Source organism: Nerophis lumbriciformis, linkage group LG32 (assembly GCF_033978685.3).
Source record: "Nerophis lumbriciformis linkage group LG32, RoL_Nlum_v2.1, whole genome shotgun sequence".
Taxonomy (NCBI): Eukaryota; Metazoa; Chordata; class Actinopteri; order Syngnathiformes; family Syngnathidae; genus Nerophis; species Nerophis lumbriciformis.
Window position 1 is genome coordinate 1,373,736 of NC_084579.2, and position 17,839 is coordinate 1,391,574.

The 17,839-nt window shown below is 43.4% G+C and overlaps 1 protein-coding gene across 3 annotated transcripts; it reads left to right on the plus strand.

The window, feature by feature from the left end:
• Positions 1 to 2,989: 2,989 nt before the first annotated feature.
• map3k14b (mitogen-activated protein kinase kinase kinase 14b) lies at positions 2,990 to 17,121 on the plus strand. Of its 3 annotated transcripts, none has more exons than XM_061927073.2 (14): positions 2,996 to 3,043; positions 4,638 to 4,707; positions 4,773 to 5,289; positions 8,560 to 8,694; positions 8,748 to 8,877; positions 8,946 to 9,074; positions 9,272 to 9,376; positions 13,855 to 14,018; positions 14,081 to 14,231; positions 14,293 to 14,700; positions 14,765 to 14,874; positions 16,084 to 16,189; positions 16,250 to 16,350; positions 16,413 to 17,121. In XM_061927073.2, the coding sequence occupies exons 1-14, from the start codon at positions 3,019 to 3,021 to the stop codon at positions 16,575 to 16,577; spliced, it is 2,316 nt and encodes a 771-aa protein (XP_061783057.1). In that variant the 5' UTR covers positions 2,996 to 3,018; the 3' UTR covers positions 16,578 to 17,121. The 3 variants fall into 3 exon arrangements, with proteins under 3 accessions (XP_061783059.1, XP_061783057.1, XP_061783058.1); XM_061927074.2 differs by having other exon boundaries at positions 14,765 to 14,862; XM_061927075.2 differs by lacking the exon at positions 4,638 to 4,707 and having other exon boundaries at positions 2,990 to 3,043.
• Positions 17,122 to 17,839: the final 718 nt, after the last annotated feature.

A 17,839-nucleotide genomic window follows, 5' to 3' on the forward strand; every position in this document is an offset into this window, starting at 1 on the left:
GAGTTGTTTTAGTAACACTCTTAATGTGTGACTCAAAGGAGAGAGTTGTTTTAGTAACACTCTTAATGTGTGACTCAAAGGAGAGAGTTGTTTTAGTAACACTCTTAATGTGTGACTCAAAGGAGAGAGTTGTTTTAGTAACACTCTTAATGTGTGCCTCAAAGGAGAGAGTTGTTTTAGTAACACTCTTAATGTGTGACTCAAAGGAGAGAGTTGTTTTAGTAACACTCTTAATGTGTGACTCAAAGGAGAGAGTTGTTTTAGTAACACTCTTAATGTGTGACTCAAAGGAGAGAGTTGTTTTAGTAACACTCTTAATGTGTGACTCAAAGGAGAGAGTTGTTTTAGTAACACTCTTAATGTGTGACTCAAAGGAGAGAGTTGTTTTAGTAACACTCTTAATGTGTGACTCAAACGAGAGAGTTGTTTTATTAAATAGGTGTGTAATTGTTTGGTTGTCAAATGTTAAGGTGGTATTATTAAATAGGTGTGTAATTGTTTGGTTGTCAAATGTTAAGGTGGTATTATTAAATAGGTGTATCATTGTTTGGTTGTCAAATGTTAAGGTGGTATTATTAAATAGGTGTGTAATTGTGTGGTTGTCAAATGTTAAGGTGGTATTATTAAATAAATGGTAAATAAATAAATGGGTTGTACTTGTATAGCGCTTTTCTACCTTCAAGGTACTCAAAGCGCTTTGACACTACTTCCACATTTACCCATTCACACACACATTCACACACTGATGGAGGGAGCTGCCATGCAAGGCGCTAACCAGCACCCATCAGGAGCAAGGGTGAAGTGTCTTGCTCAGGACACAACGGACATGACGAGGTTGGTACTAGGTGGGGATTGAACCAGGGACCCTCGGGTCGCACACGGCCATTCTTCTACTGCGCCACGCCGTAGGTGTGTAATTGTTTGGTTGTCAAATGTTAAGGTGGTATTATTAAATAGGTGTATAATTGTTTGGTTGTCAAATGTTAAGGTGGTATTATTAAATAGGTGTGTAATTGTGTGGTTGTCAAATGTTAAGGTGGTATTATTAAATAGGTGTGTAATTGTGTGGTTGTCAAATGTTAAGGTGGTATTATTAAATAAATGTCGGTGTTTAGCAGGACCGATAATCAGCATTTTTGATTTCTTAGTGTTGAGTTGCAAGAAGTTAGCGGACATCCATTGTCTGATTTCATTAAGACAATTTAGTATTTGTTTAATAATAGTTTAGTATTTGTTTACTAAACAATAGCTAATTAATTAGTAAACAATACTAAATAATTACTGAACAATACTAAATAATTACTAAACAATTACGAAATTAATAAACAATAAATACTTTGTAAAATTACTAAACAATTAGTAAACATTAGTTTAACAATACTAAATAAATACTAAGTGATTATTAAATAATTATTCAACATTCCTAAACAGTTTCTAAACAAATACTAAATAATTATTTAACAGAAACTAAACATTAGTTAACAATTACTTAACATTTAGTAAATAATTACTGAACAATTTGTAAACATTAGGAAATAATTACTAAACAAATTCTAAATAATTACTAAATAAATAGTAAACAAATACTAAAATGACAATAAGTACAATAAATACACAATTAGTAAACAACCACTAAATAATTAGTCAAGAGTAAACAATTAGTAAATAATGACTAAATAATTATTAAATATTTACTAAACATTTAGTTTGGGGCGGTATAGCTCGGTTGGTAGAGCGGCCGTGCCAGCAACTTGAGGGTTCCAGGTTCGATCCCCGCTTCCACCATCCTAGTCACTGCTGTTGTGTCCTTGGGCAAGACACTTGACCCACCTGCTCCCAGTGTCACCCACACTGCTTTAAATGGAACTCACATATTGCCTTTCACTATGTAAAGCGCTTTGAGTCACTAGAGAAAAGTGCTATATAAAATATATAATTCACTTCACTTCACTAGTTAACAATACTAAACAATTACTAATTAGTAAACAATTACTAAAAAACATATCTAAATAATTACTAAACAAATGAGCAATTAGTAAACATTAGTTAACAATTATTAAATAATAACTTAAACATTTTTAAAGAATTACTAAACAATTGGTAAATAATTAGTAAACAATAATAAACACTTAACAATGACTCAATTAGTAAACAATACTAAATAATTGGTAAGCAATTCCATAACCATTAGTTAACAATTACTGAATAATTAGTGAACAATTAGTAAATAATTGCTAAACAGTAAATAATTAGTAAACAATTACCTTCTGGAGGAAAGTTCTGTGGTCACATGAAAGAAAAATGGAGCTGTTTGGTCACAACACCCAGCAATATGTTTGGAGGACAAAAGGTATTTGTTTTTACACACACACACACACACACACACACACACACACACACACACACACACACACACACACACACACACACACACACACACACACACACACACACACACACCAATACTTACATATACATACAAATACAAATATACACACATATACATACAAATACACACGCACACTTATATGTACCAATACACACACACACACACACACACACACACACACACACACACACACACACACACACACACACGGCAGGGTGTCAGTGGGTACACCAGCTGGTCCAGAATAGAATATGCGGGGGGGGGGAGTAGGTCAGGGGTTGACCAATGAGAAGAGAGGGGGGGTGGGGGAGCGGGCAGGAAGTGGCGAGGTGACCCTGAGTCCAGCAGCAGAAGTCCAGACAGGAGGACAGGTGCGAGCCAACAGGTAAGTGTGGACCTCAGCAAACAGGAAGTGAGCTAGCAAACAGGAAGTGAACACGCTGACTCTCCTTGTCAAAATGGCGACCGCAGCTGCTCCTCTCGCTATTTCTGTGGTGACCTTTCACCTCCACGGTCACATGACCACTGCCTCCAACATCAGAGGTCACGCCATGCTGCTGGGAACTGCTGCACACCTGGACAACACACACCTGGACAACACACACCTGGACAACACACACCTGGACGCCATGTCGGTCGTGGCGCAGGCTGAGAGTGAGACGCACACACACACACACACACACACACACACATGGTCACTTTATTAGGGATGGTGTGACTTCACACACACAAGGCCATTTGATTAGGGACAGTTGGCCTGCGCACAGGCACAAGTGGTCACTTGATTAGGGACGGTGTGACCGTGGCCACTTGATTAGGGACGGTGCGACCGACTGTGGCCACTTGATTAGGGACGGTGTGACCGTGGCCACTTGATTAGGGACGGTGTGACCGTGGCCACCTGATTAGGGACGGTGCGACCGACTGTGGCCACTTGATTAGGGACGGTGTGACCGTGGCCACTTGATTAGGGACATTGTGACTGTGGCCACTTGATTAGGGACGTTGTGACCGTGGCCACTTGATTAGGGACGGTGTGACCGACTGTGACCACTTGATTAGGGACGGCGTGACCGTGGCCACTGGATTAGGGACGGTGTGACCAGTGGCCACTTGATTAGGGACGGTGTGATCGACTGTGGCCACTTGATTAGGGACGGTGTGACCGACTGTGGCCACTTGATTAGGGACGGTGTGACCGTGGCCACTTGATTAGGGACGGTGTGACCGTGGCCACTTGATTAGGGACATTGTGACTGTGGCCACTTGATTAGGGACATTGTGACCGTGGCCACTTGATTAGGAACCGTGTGACCGACTGTGGCCACTTGATTAGGGACGGTGTGACCGTGGCCACTTGATTAGGGACGGTGTGACCGTGGCCACTTGATTCCCTAATCAAGTGACCGACGGTGTGACCGTGGCCACTTGATTAGGGACGGTGTGACCGACTGTGACCACTTGATTAGGGACGGCGTGACCGTGGCCACTTGATTAGGGACGGTGTGACCGTGGCCACTGGATTAGGGACGGTGTGACCGACTGTGGCCACTTGATTAGGGATGGTGTGACCGACTGTGGCCACTTGATTAGGGACGGTGTGACCATGGCCACTTGATTAGGGACGGTGTGACCGTGGCCACTTGATTAGGGACGGTGTGACCGTGGCCACTTGATTAGGGACATTGTGACTGTGGCCACTTGATTAGGGACGGTGTGACCGTGGCCACTTGATTAGGGACATTGTGACTGTGGCCACTTGATTAGGGACGTTGTGACCGTGGCCACTTGATTAGGAACGGTGTGACCGACTGTGGCCACTTGATTAGGGACGGTGTGACCGTGGCCACTTGATTAGGGACGGTGCGACCGTGGCCACTTGATTCCCTAATCAAGTGGCTGACGGTGTGACCGTGGCCACTTGATTAGGGACGGTGTGACCGACTGTGACCACTTGATTAGGGACGGTGTGACTGTGGCCACTTGATTAGGGACGGTGTGACTGTGGCCACTTGATTAGGGACGGTGTGACTGTGGCCACTTGATTAGGGAGGGTGTGACTGTGGCCACTTGATTAGGGACGGTGTGACCGTGGCCACTTGATTAGGGACAGTGTGACTGTGGCCACTTGATTAGGGACGGTGTGACCGACTGTGGCCACTTGATTAGGGACGGTGTGACCGTGGCCACTTGATTAGGGAGGGTGTGACTGTGGCCACTTGATTAGGGACGGTGTGACTGTGCACAGGTGAGGACGTGCAGGAGTTCAGTCCTAGCGACATCTCCGAGTCGCAGCGTCACCTGCCGGCCGTGTTCAGGTAGCAGGAAGACATGTCACATGGTAACTACTTCCTCTTCACAAATGATGTCATTTCCTTCGCAGGCGTGTCGCTGCCATGAGCCACGCCCCCTTCCAGTGTGACCTGATAAGTGAAGAAGACGAGGACACTGATTGGTCCAAAGCAGATGGACTTGATGACATTATAGCCCCGCCCACACCCTTTAAGGACTGTCAGCCCCGCCCACTCATGGAGTTGCTTCAAGATGGAGCCACAGACGTGCAAGTTGCGTCTCCATCTTCATCTTCATCTTCATCTTCATCAGATGAGGCGTGTGAATCCAACAGTAACGACTCAGACTTTTCTCACCTTGATGTCTCACCTATGACCTTTGACCCTGTGAGGGAGTCTGACTTCATCCCCCCCTCCATGTTGGAAGCTGGCTCCGCCCACTCGCCGTCACACACCTGTGCCGACGCTGACACGCAACACCTGGACGCCAAAGTGATGATGTTATCTAAACATTCACTTGTCTCTCTCATCCACACAACAACACCAAGACGCCCCCTGGTGGACTGGAAGACTATTTCATGTGCTCACCACGGATTCTTACTTCACCACGTACGTACACACACACACACACACACACACACACACTACTAAATACTATTACACACACTACACACACTGCACAACTACACACACAACTACACACACTACACACTCAACTATCTACACAACTACACATTTACACTACTAAACACACTATACACACTACACACGTACTACTATACACACAACTACACAACTGCACACACAACCATCTACACAACTACAACTTATTACACAATTAAACACACTACACACACTGCACAACTTCACACACTACACACACTGCACAACTACACACAAGCAAACAGGTAACAGGTGTGTTGTGTGTGAGTAAACAGATAACAGGTGTGTTGTGTGAGTAAACAGGTAACAGGTGTGTTGTGTTAGTAAACAGGTAGCAGGTGTGTGTGTGTGAGTAAACAGGTAACAGGTGTGTGTGTGTGTGTGTGTGTGTGTGTGTGTGTGTGTGTGTGTGTGTGTGTGTGTGTGTGTGTGTGTGTGTGAGTAAACAGGTAACAGGTGTGTGTGTGTGTGTGTGTGTGTGTGTGTGTGTGTGTGTGTGTGTGTGTGTGTGTGTGTGTGTGTGTGTGTGTGTGTGTGTGTGTGTGTGAGTAAACAGGTAACAGGTGTGTGTGTGTGAGTAAACAGGTAACAGGTGTGTTGTGTTAGTAAACAGGTAGCAGGTGTGTGTGTGTGAGTAAACAGGTAACAGGTGTGTGTGTGTGTGTGTGTGTGTGTGTGTGTGTGTGTGTGTGTGTGTGTGTGTGTGTGTGTGAGTAAACAGGTAACAGGTGTGTGTGTGAGTAAACAGGTAACAGGTGTGTGTGTGAGTAAACAGGTAACAGGTGTGTGTGTGTGTGTGTGTGTGTGTGTGTGTGTGTGTGTGTGTGTGTGTGTGTGTGTGTGTGTGTGTGTGAGTAAACAGGTAACAGGTGTGTGTGTGAGTAAACAGGTAACAGGTGTGTTGTGTGTGAGTAAACAGATAACAGGTGTGTTGTGTGAGTAAACAGGTAACAGGTGTGTTGTGTTAGTAAACAGGTAGCAGGTGTGTGTGTGTGTGTGTGAGTAAACAGGTAACAGGTGTGTGTGTGTGAGTAAACAGATAACAGGTGTGTTGTGTGAGTAAACAGGTAACAGGTGTGTTGTGTGTGAGTAAACAGATAACAGGTGTGTTGTGTGAGAAAACAGGTAACAGGTGTGTTGTGTGAGTAAACAGGTAACAGGTGTGTGTGTGTGTGTGTGTGTGTGTGTGTGTGTGTGTGTGTGTGTGTGTGTGTGTGTGTGTGTGTGTGTGTGTGTGTGTGTGTGTGAGTAAACAGGTAACAGGTGTGTGTGTGAGTAAACAGATAACAGGTGTGTTGTGTGAGTAAACAGGTAGCAGGTGTGTGTGTGTGTGTGTGTGTGTGTGTGTGTGAGTAAACAGGTAACAGGTGTGTGTGTGTGTGAGTAAACAGGTAACAGGTGTGTTGTGTGTGAGTAAACAGATAACAGGTGTGTTGTGTGAGAAAACAGGTAACAGGTGTGTTGTGTGAGTAAACAGGTAACAGGTGTGTGTGTGTGAGTAAACAGATAACAGGTGTGTTGTGTGAGTAAACAGGTAACAGGTGTGTGTGTGTGTGTGTGTGTGTGTGTGTGTGTGTGTGTGTGTGTGTGTGTGTGTGAGTAAACAGGTAACAGGTGTGTGTGTGAGTAAACAGGTAACAGGTGTGCTTGTGTGTGAGTAAACAGATAACAGGTGTGTTGTGTTAGTAAACAGGTAGCAGGTGTGTGTGTGTGTGAGTAAACAGGTAACAGGTGTGTGTGTTAGTAAACAGGTAGCAGGTGTGTGTGTGTGAGTAAACAGGTAACAGGTGTGTGTGTGTGAGTAAACAGGTAACAGGTGTGTGTGTGTGTGTGTGTGTGTGTGTGTGTGTGTGTGTGTGTGTGTGTGTGTGTGTGTGTGTGTGTGTGTGTGTGTGTGTGTGTGAGTAAACAGGTAACAGGTGTGTGTGTGAGTAAACAGGTAGCAGGTGTGTGTGTGTGTGAGTAAACAGGTAACAGGTGTGTGTGTTAGTAAACAGGTAACAGGTGTGTGTGTGTGAGTAAACAGGTAACAGGTGTGTTGTGTGAGTAAACAGGTAACAGGTGTGTGTGTGTGTGTGTGTGTGTGTGTGTGTGTGTGTGTGTGTGTGTGTGTGTGTGTGTGTGTGTGTGTGTGTGTGTGTGTGTGAGTAAACAGGTAACAGGTGTGTGTGTGAGTAAACAGATAACAGGTGTGTTGTGTGAGTAAACAGGTAGCAGGTGTGTGTGTGTGTGTGTGTGTGTGAGTAAACAGGTAACAGGTGTGTGTGTGTGTGAGTAAACAGGTAACAGGTGTGTTGTGTGTGAGTAAACAGATAACAGGTGTGTTGTGTGAGAAAACAGGTAACAGGTGTGTTGTGTGAGTAAACAGGTAACAGGTGTGTGTGTGTGTGTGTGTGAGTAAACAGGTAACAGGTGTGTGTGTGTGAGTAAACAGATAACAGGTGTGTTGTGTGAGTAAACAGGTAACAGGTGTGTGCGTGTGTGTGTGTGTGTGTGTGTGTGTGTGAGTAAACAAACAGGTAACAGGTGTGTGTGTGAGTAAACAGGTAACAGGTGTGCTTGTGTGTGAGTAAACAGATAACAGGTGTGTTGTGTTAGTAAACAGGTAGCAGGTGTGTGTGTGTGAGTAAACAGGTAACAGGTGTGTGTGTTAGTAAACAGGTAGCAGGTGTGTGTGTGTGTGTGAGTAAACAGGTAACAGGTGTGTGTGTGTGTGAGTAAACAGGTAACAGGTGTGTGTGTGAGTAAACAGGTAGCAGGTGTGTGTGTGTGTGTGAGTAAACAGGTAACAGGTGTGTGTGTTAGTAAACAGGTAACAGGTGTGTGTGTGTGAGTAAACATATAACAGGTGTGTTGTGTGTGAGTAAACAGGTAACAGGTGTGTGTGTGAGTAAACAGGTAGCAGGTGTGTGTGTGTGTGAGTAAACAGGTAACAGGTGTGTGTGTTAGTAAACAGGTAACAGGTGTGTGTGTGAGTAAACAGATAACAGGTGTGTTGTGTGTGAGTAAACAGGTAACAGGTGTGTGTGTTAGTAAACAGGTAACAGGTGTGTGTGTGTGAGTAAACAGATAACAGGTGTGTGTGTGAGTAAACAGGTAACAGGTGTGTGTGTGTGTGTGAGTAAACAGATAACAGGTATGTGTGTGTTAGTAAACAGGTAGCAGGTGTGTGTGTGTGTGTGAGTAAACAGGTAACAGGTGTGCTGTTGTGTGTAGAAGCTGCGTGCCAGCAGGTGTGGTTACCGTGAGGGGGAGGAGTATGGCGTAGTTGGTCACATCCACAGCGGTTGCTACGGAGACGTGTTGTGTGTGCGGGACAAGACGAGCGGCTTCACCTGTGCCGCCAAGAAGGTGAGAAGGCGGAGCAGGTGCACAGGTGTGTGCGTCATGGCGTGTCCTCTCAGCTTCCTCTTAGTCGCTTCAAGGAGGAGGAAGTGACGGCGTGGAGCGTCCTGGACTCTCCTGGCGTCCTGCGCCTCTTTGGGGCCGTGAGGGAGGGGCCTAACGCCGTGCTCTTCATGGACCTGAAGCCAGGTAACCTTTCACCTCCCGCACCTTTGCTGACAGCCAATCAAGGAGCGGTCGTGTTCACACCTCCTCAGCCAGTCTGGCTCAGCTGATGAAGTCCGCCCATCGCCTTCCGGAAGACTTGGCTCTGCACTTCCTGCACCAGACACTGGGGGCGCTGCAACACCTGCACCGCTGCAAGGTGCTGCACCTGGATGTCAAAGGTCACACATCCACTACACCTGGGGACACACACGTGGCACAGACGATCACCTGTGTGTGTGTGTGTGTGTGTGTGTGTGTGTGTGTGTGTGTGTGTGTGTGTGTGTGTGTGTGTGTGTGTGTGTGTGTGTGTGTGTGTGTGTGTGTGTGTGTGTGTGTGTGTGTGTGTGTGTGTGTGTGTGTGTGTGTGTGTGTACAGTGGACAACGTGCTGCTGTCCTGGGACTGCACACACACCTTCCTGTGTGACTTTGGCCAGTCTCACATGTTGGACTGTAAAGGTTTGAGCACCAAAAGCTTTCTGGGTAAAAAAGCTTTGATTATTTGTCTGCTGTGACTGCTTACTTGCTACTTTCACGCATGCTAACCTTGCTAGCTCATTTGATGCTAATTCTGTACCCCTAGAGCAGCGTTTCTCAAAGTGTGGGGCGCGCCCCACTGGTGGGGAATAGAGACATGACAGGTGGGGCGCGAGGAACGGGAGGGAATTTCACTTTAAATTTTTTTTTTAATTATTATATTCTTAGATTATTTTTTTTACTATGCTTTCATTTTCTATACACACTGTAAATCACTTTGTGATTCTGTCTGTGAAATCCGCTATATAAATAAATGGAAATTACCGGTACTTATTTTTACTGTAGGCTTTATATTTCTCGGTACGAGCGAAAGTTTGACAGACATAGCAACAGTAACTAATGGGGGCGGGGCTAAGCGGAACAAACTTTCGCGCGGATGGGTAGCAGGCTAATGTGTGGACCACAATTACACAAATATATACATTTGTGACTCGCACCTCAAAGGTCGTCGAGCCAGAGCCAGCGCCTGCAGAGAAACAAAAATGTGACGGGCACACACTGTGTCATTCACCGGGAAGCACTCGCGTCAAGGCAGCTCAGCCCCCAACTCAATGAGGTTTTAACAGATGTTGTGAGCGCGGTAAATTTGATCAAAACACGACCACTGAAAGCGCGACTGTTCTCTGCACTGTGTGAGGAAATGGGAGCTGATCATACAGCCGTGCTGTTTCACAGTGAAGCAAGGTGGCTCTCCTGGGGGAAAGTGCTGTCACTTGCCCTGTCTTGCCAAATGCATAGCTCCTACTTTTTTGCAAAGTGGCACTTTTATTTGATTTATTATTGAACTTGATGCAGGTTATTTGATTTATTATTGAACTTGATGCAAGTTATAACACTTTTGTTTGATTTATTATTGAACTTGGTGCAAGTTATAACACTTTTCTTGATTTATTATTGAGCTTGATGCAAGTTATTTGATTTATTATTGAACTTGATGCAAGTTATAACACTTTTTTTGATTTATTATTGAACGTGATGCAAGTTATAACACTTTTGTTTGATTTATTATTGAACTTGATGCAAGTTATAACACTTTTATTTGATTTATTATTGAACTTGATGCAAGTTATAACACTTTTTTTTTTTTATTATTGAACGTGATGCAAGTTATAACACTTTTGTTTGATTTATTATTGAACTTGATGCAAGTTATAACACTTTTATTTGATTTATTATTGAACTTGATGCAAGTTATAACACTTTTTTTGATTTATTATTGAACGTGATGCAAGTTATAACACTTTTGTTTGATTTATTATTGAACTTGATGCAAGTTATAACACTTTTATTTGATTTATTATTGAACTTGATGCAAGTTATAACACTTTTTTTTTTTATTATTGAACTTGATGCAAGTTATAACACTTTTTTTGATTTATTATTGAACTTGATGCAAGTTATAACACTTTTGTTTGATTTATTATTGAACTTGATGCAAGTTATAACACTTTTATTTGATTTATTATTGAACTTGATGCAAGTTATAACACTTTTGTTTGATTTATTATTGAACTTGGTGCAAGTTATAACACTTTTCTTGATTTATTATTGAGCTTGATGCAAGTTATTTGATTTATTATTGAACTTGATGCAAGTTATAACACTTTTTTTGATTTATTATTGAACGTGATGCAAGTTATAACACTTTTGTTTGATTTATTATTGAACTTGATGCAAGTTATAACACTTTTATTTGATTTATTATTGAACTTGATGCAAGTTATAACACTTTTTTTTTTTATTATTGAACTTGATGCAAGTTATAACACTTTTTTTGATTTATTATTGAACTTGATGCAAGTTATAACACTTTTGTTTGATTTATTATTGAACTTGATGCAAGTTATTTGATTTATTATTGAACTTGATGCAAGTTATAACACTTTTTTTGATTTATCATTGAACTTGATGCAAGTTATAACACTTTTGTTTGATTTATTATTGAACTTGATGCAAGTTATTTGATTTATTATTGAACTTGATGCAAGTTATAACACTTTTTTTGATTTATTATTGAACGTGATGCAAGTTATAACACTTTTGTTTGATTTATTATTGAACTTGATGCAAGTTATAACACTTTTATTTGATTTATTATTGAACTTGATGCAAGTTATAACACTTTTTTTTTTATTATTGAACTTGATGCAAGTTATAACACTTTTTTTGATTTATTATTGAACTTGATGCAAGTTATAACACTTTTGTTTGATTTATTATTGAACTTGGTGCAAGTTATAACACTTTTCTTGATTTATTATTGAGCTTGATGCAAGTTATTTGATTTATTATTGAACTTGATGCAAGTTATAACACTTTTTTTGATTTATTATTGAACTTGATGCAAGTTATAACACTTTTGTTTTATTTATTATTGAACTTGATGGAAGTTATTTTATTTATTATTGAACTTGATGCAAGTTATACCACAGCTGCACAGTTATTTTATTTATTATTGAACTTGATGTTGTTTTATGTTATTGAGTTTGAATGTATACAACTTGATGTTCAATAAATTTGAAAATGTTAAAGCTTGGCATTAGCGCTCTTTTGGGGCGATGGGGGCAGGTGGGGCTTGAAAACTCCCCCTTGTCCAAAGTGGGGGATGACAAAAAAGTTTGAGAACCACTGCCCTAGAGTCATATATGTGACTTATACTAATATATATATATATATATATATATATATATATATATATATATATATATATATATATATATATATATATATATATATATATATATATATGTTGCTATGTGACTTATGCTAACTGTTAGCATGATGACATCAGCAGGCTAACATTTTCAGGCCATGCAGCTCAGAATCATATTGTTACGTAACATATGCTAACTGTTAGCATGTTAGCTTCACCTCATACTCTCATAGTTTGATAATTAATTTATGCTAACTGAGTCGTGTAACTTTGTACTTCACACATGATAACTGTTAGCATCTTAACTTTTTAAACTAATGTTACAAAGGTACACCTCAGAGTCACATAGTTTGGTAGTTACTACATGATAGAGTAGTTTGGTAGTTACTACATGATAACTGAGTAGTTTGGTAGTTACTACATGATAACAGAGTAGTTTGGTAGTTACTACATGATAACTGAGTAGTTTGGTAGTTACTACATGATAACTGAGTAGTTTGATAGTTACTACATGATAACTGAGTAGTTTGGTAGTTACTACATGATAACAGAGTAGTTTGGTAGTTACTACATGATAACATAGTTTGGTAGTTACTACATGATAACTGAGTAGTTTGGTAGTTACTACATGATAACTGAGTAGTTTGGTAGTTACTACATGATAACTGAGTAGTTTTGTAGTTACTACATGATAACATAGTTTGGTAGTTACTACATGATAACTGAGTAGTTTGGTAGTTACTACATGATAACAGAGTAGTTTGGTAGTTACTACATGATAACAGTAGTTTGGTAGTTACTACATGATAACTGAGTAGTTTGGTAGTTACTACATGATAACTGAGTAGTTTGGTAGTTACTTCATGATAACAGAGTAGTTTGGTAGTTACTACATGATAACTGAGTAGTTTGGTAGTTACTACATGATAACAGAGTAGTTTGGTAGTTACTACATGATAACAGAGTAGTTTGGTAGTTACTACATGATAACATAGTTTGGTAGTTACTACATGATAACTGAGTAGTTTGGTAGTTACTACATGATAACTGAGTAGTTTGGTAGTTACTACATGATAACTGAGTAGTTTGGTAGTTACTACATGATAACATAGATTGGTAGTTACTACATGATAACTGAGTAGTTTGGTAGTTACTACATGATAACAGAGTAGTTTGGTAGTTACTACATGATAACAGAGTAGTTTGGTAGTTACTTCATGATAACTGAGTAGTTTGGTAGTTACTACATGATAACTGAGTAGTTTGGTGGTTACTACATGATAACAGAGTAGTTTGGTAGTTACTACATGATAACTGAATAGTTTGGTGGTTACTACATGATAACAGAGTAGTTTGGTAGTTACTACATGATAACTGAGTAGTTTGGTAGTTACTACATGATAACTGAGTAGTTTGGTAGTTACTACATGATAACTGAGTCGTGGAACTTTGTATTTGACGCATGCTGGTGTGAGAAATTTCGCCAGCATTTCAGTTCCGCTTCGGCTCAGAGTCTGGGTCTGGGTCAGGGTCTGAGTCAGGGTCTGGGTCTGGGTCTGGGTCAGGATACGGCGTTTGGCAGCATTGCAGTTTGGCGTCGGCGTCCTTCACTCACAATTTCCCCAGTTCTGATTGATATTGTCAATATTCTACTTGTATCTTCGTCCTCCTGTGTTTGTGTGTGTGTGTGTGTGTGTGTGTGTGTGTGTGTGTGTGTGTGTGTGTGTGTGTGTGTGTGTGTGTGTGTGTGTGTGTGTGTGTGTGTGTGGAGGCGGGGCCCTGCCCGGCACGGAGACCCACATGGCCCCCGAGGTGGCATGCGGGGCGCGTCTGAGTGCCAAGGTGGACGTGTGGAGCAGCTGCTGCATGTTTCTCCACATGCTGACCGGCCACCAGCCGTGGATCCGCCGTTTCTCTCAGCCGCTGTGTCTGCACGTAAGCCACGCCCCTTTATGCACCGTCACGCGGCGCGCTCCACACCTGTCGTCGTTTGTCAGATTGCCAAGGAGCCCCCGCCCCTGTGGGAGGTGCCGCCCGGCTGCAACGCCATGACGGTCAAAGTGTTCCGGGCCGGACTGCGGAAGGACGCGGTCAGGCGGGCGTCGGCCAGTCAGCTGCGGAGGAAAAGCGCCGAGGCCCTCAGAGCAGGTTTGTGAAACGCCATGGCCCCGCCCACACTGACATGTGACCACAACAACATGCTCCGCAGTGGGCGGTCTGCGTCCTGCGTCCGTCCAACTGGCCCGTGACAAGCTATGGCACAGAAACTCCGCCCCCTTCGCATCGCTGGACACCACAGCTCCCACAATGCATTGGGTGAGTCCTTGGAGGACCAGGGCAATGGACGAGGATCACGACGATGCGGATTCGCTGGCGTCGGAGTGGGAATGCCAGCCCAGGTCTTTGAGGGACGAAGGAGACTGGGACGCGGACGTGGACATCTACACAGGTGGGCTGAGGACAGACCTGGACTACGAGGCTGACCGGGAGGACGAGGACGAGGACCAGGACGACGAAGAGTCCACACGATACGTGCGAAGACTTCAAGGTTTCTTCCCCCTGCTGCAGCGAGGACGACAGACGCATCACACCTGGCGAGGATCAGACGCCCAAGATGGTGAACAGGAAGTTGTCAATCAAGGTCAAGGTTAAAGGTCATGTCTTTTTCCTGTGTCTTGTAGGTGTGGACATCAGACCTCACATGACCCCCTCCCCAGAGCCACGAGATGACCCCCCCTCCTGCTTCAGCAGCTCATCACAGGCCGACACCTCAGACCAGGTGTGTGACCAGGTGTGTGACCAGGTGTGTGACTAGGTGTGTGACCAGGTGTGTGACCAGGTGTGTGACCAGGTGTTTGACCAGGTGTTTGACCAGGTGTTTGACTCGATGTTGACTCGGTGTGTGACCGGGTGTGTGACCGGGTGTGTGACCAAGTGTTTGACTCTGTGTTTTACTCGGTGTGTGACCAAGTGTGTGACCAGGTGTGTGACCATGTGTGTGACCATGTGTGTGACCATGTGTGTGACCATGTGTGTGACCAGGTGTTTGACCAGGTGTTTGACCAGGTGTTTGACTCGGTGTGTGACTCGGTGTTTGACTCGGTGTGTGATCAAGTGTGTGACCGGGTGTGTGACCAGGTGTGTGACCAAGTGTTTGACTCGGTGTTTTACTCGGGTGTGTGACCGGGTGTGTGACCAAGTGTGTGATTGGGTGTGTGACCGGGTGTGTGACCAGGTGTGTGACCAAGTGTTTGACTCGGTGTTTTACTCGGTGTTTGACCGGGTTTGTGACCAAGTGTGTGATTGGGTGTGTGACCGGGTGTGTGACCAGGTGTGTGACCAAGTGTTTGACTCGGTGTTTTACTCTGTGTTTGACCGGGTGTGTGACCAAGTGTGTGATTGGGTGTGTGACTGGGTGTGTGACCAGGTGTGTGACCAAGTGTTTGACTCGGTGTTTTACTCGGTGTTTGACCGGGTGTGTGACCAAATGTTTGACTCTGTGTTTGACTCGGGTGTGTGACCGGGTGTGTGACCAAGTGTTTGACTCGGTGTTTTACTCGGTGTTTGACCGGGTGTGTGACCAAATGTTTGACTCTGTGTTTGACTCGGGTGTGTGACCGGGTGTGTGACCAAGTGTGTGATTGGGTGTGTGACCGGGTGTATGACCAAGTGTGTGACCTAGCGTGTGACCAGGTGTGTGACCAGGTGTGTGACCAGGTGTTTGACTCGGTGTGTGACTCGATGTTTGACTCGGTGTGTGATCAAGTGTGTGATCAAGTGTGTGACCGGGTGTGTGACCAGGTGTGTGACCAAGTGTTTGACTCTGTGTTTTACTCGGTGTTTGACCGGGTGTGTGACCAAATGTTTGACTCGGGTGTGTGACCGGGTGTGTGACCAAGTGTGTGACCTAGCGTGTGACCTAGCGTGTGACCAGGTGTGTGACCAGGTGTGTGACCAAGTGTATGACGTAGGTCCTCTTCAATCTCTTTTGTCCCCAAAGGACTCGGAGCGCTCGTCCGATGACCTCAGCTCAGGTGTTCTGTCTTACTGTGGAGACCGCACGGAGTGTCCGTGGTCATGTGGCCCACCCTCACGCTGCTTCCAAGGTACCCAGCGACGGGCGCTTGGCGACGGCTGGACGTTTGACGTGGTCATGTGACCGACAGGTGTGGACGTGTGGATTGAGGACGCCCAGGGGGATTGTCTGAGGATCAGAGAACGTCAGCTGGTCCAGGTGGGACACGTCGCAGTCGGAATCAGCGAGCAGGTAAAAGAGCGGGAGAACAACTTCCTCCGCCATCTTGTCTGCTGAAAGTTTCCACATTTCAGGTGTCAATGGCTGCTTTCACCTTGGAGACGCTGGACAGGAAGTCGGTGTGCTGCGATTGGCAGATCCAGGAGGCGTGTCTGTGGCTTCGCTGTGTTCCTGCGCCCGACTCTTGCCGCCGTTGGACGTGGAGAGTTCATGACGGCAAACTACAGCGGCGACCATGAAGGAGCGCTAAAGAAAGGATGCAGCAAGAAACATGCTAAGTCTATCAGCTAATGTTTGAAGACGTTAGCCATTAGCTTCACATGCTAACTTCCTTAGCATGTCATCAGCTAATGTTTCATGACTTATCTATTAGCTTCACATAGTAGCTTCCTTTAAAAAACAATAGCTCATGTCATGCTATGTTTCTTAGCATGACATGAGCTATTGTTTAAAGACGTTAGCCATTAGCTTCACATGCTAACTTCCTTAGCATGTCATCAGCTAGTGTTTCATGACGTTAGCCATTAGCTTCACATGGTAAATTTCCTTAGCATGTCATCAGCTAATTCTTCATGACGTTAGCCATTAGCTTCACGTGGCAACTTCTTTAGCATGACATGAGCGAATGTTTGCTGATGTTAGCCATTAGCTTCACATGCTAACGTCCTTAGCATGACATCAGATAGTGTTTCATGATGTTAGCCATTAGCTTCACATGCTAACTTCCTTAGCATGTCATCAGCTAATGTTTTATGACGTTAGCTAATAGTTTCACATGCTAGATTTCTGTAAAAAAAAACAATAGCTCATGTCATGCTATGTTTCTTAGCATGACATGAGCTATTGTTTAAAGACGTTAGCCATTAGCTTCACATGCTAACTTTCTTAGCATGTCATCAGCTAGTGTTTCATGACGTTAGCCATTAGCTTCACATGGTAAATTTCCTTAGCATGTCATCAGCTAATTCTTCATGATGTTAGCCATTAGCTTCACGTGGCAACTTCTTTAGCATGACATGAGCGAATGCTTGCTGATGTTAGCTATTAGCTTCACATGCTAACGTCCTTAGCATGGCATCAGATAGTGTTTCATGATGTTAGCCATTAGCTTCACATGCTAACTTCCTTAGCATGTCATCAGCTAATGTTTTATGACGTTAGCTAATAGTTTCACATGCTAGATTTCTGTAAAAAAAAAACAATAGCTCATGTCATGCTATGTTTCTTAGCATGACATGAGCGAATGTTTGATGATTTTAGCCATTAGCTCTACATGCTAAGTTTGCTTAGCAAACATTAGCTCCCTAGCATGACATGTTTGATGAGGCTAGCCATTACTTTAACATGCTAATTTGTGTTTATTGTACATTTACTTTGATGCCGATTAAAGTACAAAATAAATGTTCCTAATAATGTTTCTACTTCTTACTTTCCACGTTCTCATTTATGACATTATTAGTAGCTACATGTAAAGTACAGTATGTATTACTACTAATATTTA

What these genes read in the sequence shown, in the direction of transcription:
- map3k14b (XM_061927073.2), top strand. Translation starts at nt 3,019, where the DNA reads ATGTCGGTCGTGGCGCAGGCTGAGA. An exon ending in GAGCACCAAAAGCTTTCTGG is followed by an intron (nt 9,377 to 13,854) that starts GTAAAAAAGCTT and finishes GTGTGTGTGGAG; the next exon opens with GCGGGGCCCTGCCCGGCACG. An exon ending in CGCCGAGGCCCTCAGAGCAG is followed by an intron (nt 14,232 to 14,292) that starts GTTTGTGAAACG and finishes CATGCTCCGCAG; the next exon opens with TGGGCGGTCTGCGTCCTGCG.